This window comes from Chaetura pelagica, unplaced genomic scaffold (assembly GCF_000747805.2).
Source record: "Chaetura pelagica isolate M959 unplaced genomic scaffold, ChaPel_1.0 scaffold603, whole genome shotgun sequence".
Taxonomy (NCBI): Eukaryota; Metazoa; Chordata; class Aves; order Apodiformes; family Apodidae; genus Chaetura; species Chaetura pelagica.
Genome location: NW_009952810.1, coordinates 74619 through 79139, shown reverse-complemented (window position 1 = coordinate 79139; position 4521 = coordinate 74619). Strand labels below are relative to the sequence as shown.

The 4521-nt window shown below is 30.1% G+C and overlaps 1 protein-coding gene across 1 annotated transcript in view; it reads left to right on the top strand.

Moving 5' to 3' along the window:
* Positions 1-3398: 3398 nt before the first annotated feature.
* The window catches only part of LOC104386435 (maltase-glucoamylase, intestinal-like), a 61858-nt gene continuing 60735 nt past the window's right edge, over positions 3399-4521 (top strand). Inside the window, 2 exon segments of the mRNA XM_009995045.1 lie at positions 3399-3519; positions 4450-4511. Coding sequence (XP_009993347.1) covers positions 3399-3519; positions 4450-4511 — 183 coding nt within the window.

Below are 4521 nucleotides of genomic sequence, written 5' to 3'. Positions count from 1 at the left end.
ACAACCCCCCCCAACCCCCCCCCCCCAAATTGTACCTTTCACTCTTTGCCCATTTCCTCCCGATTTCCCCCAATTTCACCCCCCAAACCCCATGAAAACCCCCCAAAACCCTCATTATTTTCTCCCCTTTTCCCCAATTTCCACCATTTTCGGCTCTACCCAAGAAGCACCTCCATGTCACGTGACCAGGGAGGCCACGTGACCGGCCAGAATCAGCCCCCTCAGCACAATCTCAAGCCCGAAATCACCTTAATTATTAACCCCAATTAAGCGCTAATTAGCCCTCCTAGCCCTGCCATTGGGTGACGTCACCGTTGACCTTTGAACCCGGATGATAAGGAAGGGATAAAACCCAACCCCAATGATTGGAACAACAGGAGAACAAAGAGCACAAAAAAGGTCTGGGAATTAATTAATTAAGTGTTTTAATTAACATTTTTCCACCTCTTTTCTATTTGTCGCCGCAAAATGTTTTAATGAATCCATTAATTGAAGGATTTTTAATTAATGTGATTGGGATTTCTTGGGAGGTTTTGAAAGGGAAACCAGGAAGTTGCTCAGTTGGTGTATTAATATTAATTAATAATGCTAATTATGAGGAAAAAAATCAAGCAAGAGCTATTTGAACAGTGATTGTTAATGAGCTTTAAAAGTTTATTAGTAATTATTATGATTATTTAATGTTATTATTCTGTATTAATTATAATTCTGTGTCCAACTTCTGATAATTAATAAAGATTATAAATGAGTTTGTTTTAAATTTATATATTTTATTAATAATAATTCATTATTTATCATAATATTAATTATTATTTATAATTATTAATTATTAACAAAAATGTTCATTCTTGTTATTAAGCTTTTTAAAATCCTGTTTATCATTATTATTAAGAAATATGAACGATTTCATGTTCTATTTATTAGTCCCAAACTTGTTATTTTTTGCTCAAAAAATGTAAATTTTTGGTCCAAATTTTTAATTTTTAATATTTTTACAAAATTTTTGCTCCAAAACTTGATTTTTTGGATCAAAAATTGTAAATTTTTTGGGTCAAACCCAAGAATTTTTCATCCCAAATCATCATTTTTGGTCCAAATTTGTCATTTTTGGTAGAAAAATGTGGGGGTTTTTGGGTCAAAAAATGTATTTTCTGGCCTAAAGTTGTAATTTCTGGTCCAAAATAGGAATTTTTTGGTCCAAATTGATCATTTTGGGTGCAAAATTGCCATTTTGGGGCCTAAAGCAGCAATTTTTTTGTTCAAATTTGTCATTTTGGTTCTAAAATTGCCATTTTTTATCAAAAACTTGATTCTTTTTGGTCCAAAATTGTCTTTTTTTTGGTCTAAAGTTATAATTTTTAGTCCAAAATAGTATTTTTTGGGTCAAAACTTGTAATTTTTCATTCAAATTTGTAAATTTTGGTCCAAAATTGTCATTTCTTGGTCTAAATGAGTTGTTTTTTTTTTTTTTTTTTTTTTTCCGAAATGGTAATGTTTTGGTCCAAATTTGTCCTTTTTTGGTAAAATTTGTCATTTTTTATCCCAAATTTGTAATTTGTTGGTCCAAATTTGTCATTTCTTGGTCTAAACTTGTCATTTTTTTGTCCAACATTTTAATTTTTGGGTCCAAACTTGTAATTTTGGTTCTAAAATTGTCATTTTTCATCCAAAAATGGATTTTTTTTGGTCGAAAGTCATAATTTTTGGTCCGAAACTGTCATCTTTTGGTCCAAAATTGTCATTTTTGGGTCCAAAATTATCATTTTTCATTAAAATTTGTAATATTTGGTCCAAACTAATCAATTTTTAACCAAAATTATAGTGTTTTGGTCCAAATTTGGTCATTTTTAGTCTAAAATTCTCATTTTTTGGTCTAAACTTGTCATTTTTCTTCAAAAATTGTAATTTTTGGGTCCAAACTTGTCATTTTTGTTCTAAAATTGTCATTTTCATAAAAAAAATGGGTATTTTTTAGGTTTCAAGTTGTATTTTTTGTCCAAAATTGTCATTTTTGGTCCAAAATTGTCATTTTGGGGTCCAAAATTGTAATTTTTCATTCAAATTTTTGATTTTTGGTCCAAACTTGTCATTTTTTAAATCAAACTCATCAATTTTCTTCCAACCTTGTAATTTTTTTTTGTCCAGAATTGTAATATTTTGGGTCCAAAAATGTCATTTTTGGTCCAAACTTGTCATTTCTTTGTCCAAAATTGTATTTTTTTTGTCCAAACTTGCCAATTTTTGGTCTAAAGTAGGAATTTTTGTATAAAAGTGGTCATTTTGGTCCAAAACGTGTAATTTTTTAATTAAAAAATGGATATTTTTTTGTCCAAAGTTGTAATTTTTATCCAAAAATCCCAGGTTTGGTGCAAAATAGTAATTTTTGGTCCAAAATTGTAATTTTTGGGTCTAAACTTGTCATTTTTAGTTCAAAATTGTGATTTTTTTCAGTCCAAAATTGTCACTGTTGGTCCAAACCTGTCATTTTTTTGGTCTAAACCTGTTATTTTTGGTCCAAATATATAAATTTTTTTTGTCCAAATTGTCCTTTTTAGTCCAAAATGTTAATTTTTTGGCCTAAAGTTGTGAATTTTGGTCCAAATTTTTCATTCTTTAGTCCAAATTTTTCAATTTTTTTTATCCAAACTTGTCATTTTTAGTCCAAAATTGTATTTTTTTGTCCAAACTCATAATTTTTACGTCCATATTTGTCATATTTTTTTTCCAAACTCATCAATATAGTCCAAAATTGTATTTTTTTTGGTCAAAACTTGTCGGGTTTTTGGTTCAAACTTGTCATTTTGGGGTCTAAACTTGTCATTTTTGGTCCAAAATAGTATTTTTTTCCCTAATTTTGTCATTTTTGGTCCAAATTTGTAATTTTTTTTCCCAAACTTGTCAGTTTTAGTCCAAATGTGCCTCTTTTCTTAGTCCAAACTTGTCTTTTTTGGTCCAAAATGGTAATTTCTTGGTCCAAACTAATCAGTTTTAGTCCAAAACTGTAATTTTTTGGTCCAAACTCATAAATTTTAGACCAAACTTGTCTTTTTTGGTCAAAACTTGTCCTTTTTGGTCCAAAATGGTAATTTTTTTGGTCCAAACTCATCAATTTTTGGTCCAAACTTGCCATTTTTGGTCCAAATTCACCAATTTTAGTCCAAACTTGTAATTTTTTAGTCCAAATTTGTCTTGTTTTGGTCCCAAATGGTCATTTTTTTGGTCCAAACTCATCAATTTTGGTCCAAACTTGCAATTTTTGGTCCAAATCTGTCAATTTTAGTCCAAACTTGTAAGTTTTTGGACTAAACTGGCCATTTTTGGTCCAAAATGGACATTTTTTTGTTCCAAGTTGTCCTTTTTGGGGTGTAATCGGTGGTTTTTGGTTTCTCCCAGCGCAGATGGCCAAGAGGTGCAGCACCTTGGAGATCACCCTCATTGTCCTCTTCTGCCTGGTGGTGGCAGCTGCTTGTGTCCTCATCAGCATCTTGGCCACCAGGGAACCCGCCCCCCAGACCAGCGGTATTATTAGCATTATTAGCATAATTAATACTATTAGCATTAATAGCATTTTTAGTATTATTATTATTAGTATTAGGACTACTCTTGTTGCACCCATCAGGAGAAGACTGAGGGGTTGATGATGATGATAAAAGATTTATGATGATCATCATCATAATAATTATTAATGATGTTATTAATGTTATAATTAATGTCATCACCGTTATTAATGTTATTAATTATGTTATCATTGTTATTAATAATGTCATTACTGTTATTATTGCTGTTGATCCCACCAATCAGGAGAATATTAAGGGGTTGATGATGATACAATTAAAGTTAAGATTTATGATGACCATGATCATCATTATTAATGTTGTTATTAATGCTATTACTGTTATTATTAATGTTAGCACTGATATTATTAATTGTAATATTAATAGTAATATTAATTATTACTTTTAAACCCATTATTTAGGATAAGATTGAGGGGTTGTTGATGATGATAAAATTAAAATTATTAGAATTGTCACTATTAGTAACATTATTAGTAAAATTATTAGTATTATTATTACTATCATTATTAACATTAAGAATAATATGAAATAATAGAAATAATATGAAATAATAGAAATAATACACAATAGAATTATAGACATCTAATTCGTATAAAATAATATAAAAATAACATAATAAATATAATTAGTATAATTAATATAATTATCTTAATATTACTAATTTAACAGAAATAATACACAATAACTATTAATTATTAATAATTATGAATATATGACTAATAATATTGCATTGTGTGAACTTACTTTATCATAGAGCCATTATAGTGACCTGATGACGTCATGATGACGTCACGGCGTCAATTTAACGCTGGGGGGAGCAATTCTGATGCTAATGAAGGCCTAATAATTGCACTAATTATCCCCCTCCCCCCAGAGTTCTCTCCGACCTGCCCCTCCATCCCCGTCGCAAAACGCATCGACTGCATCCCCGACCAGGTGGCCACCA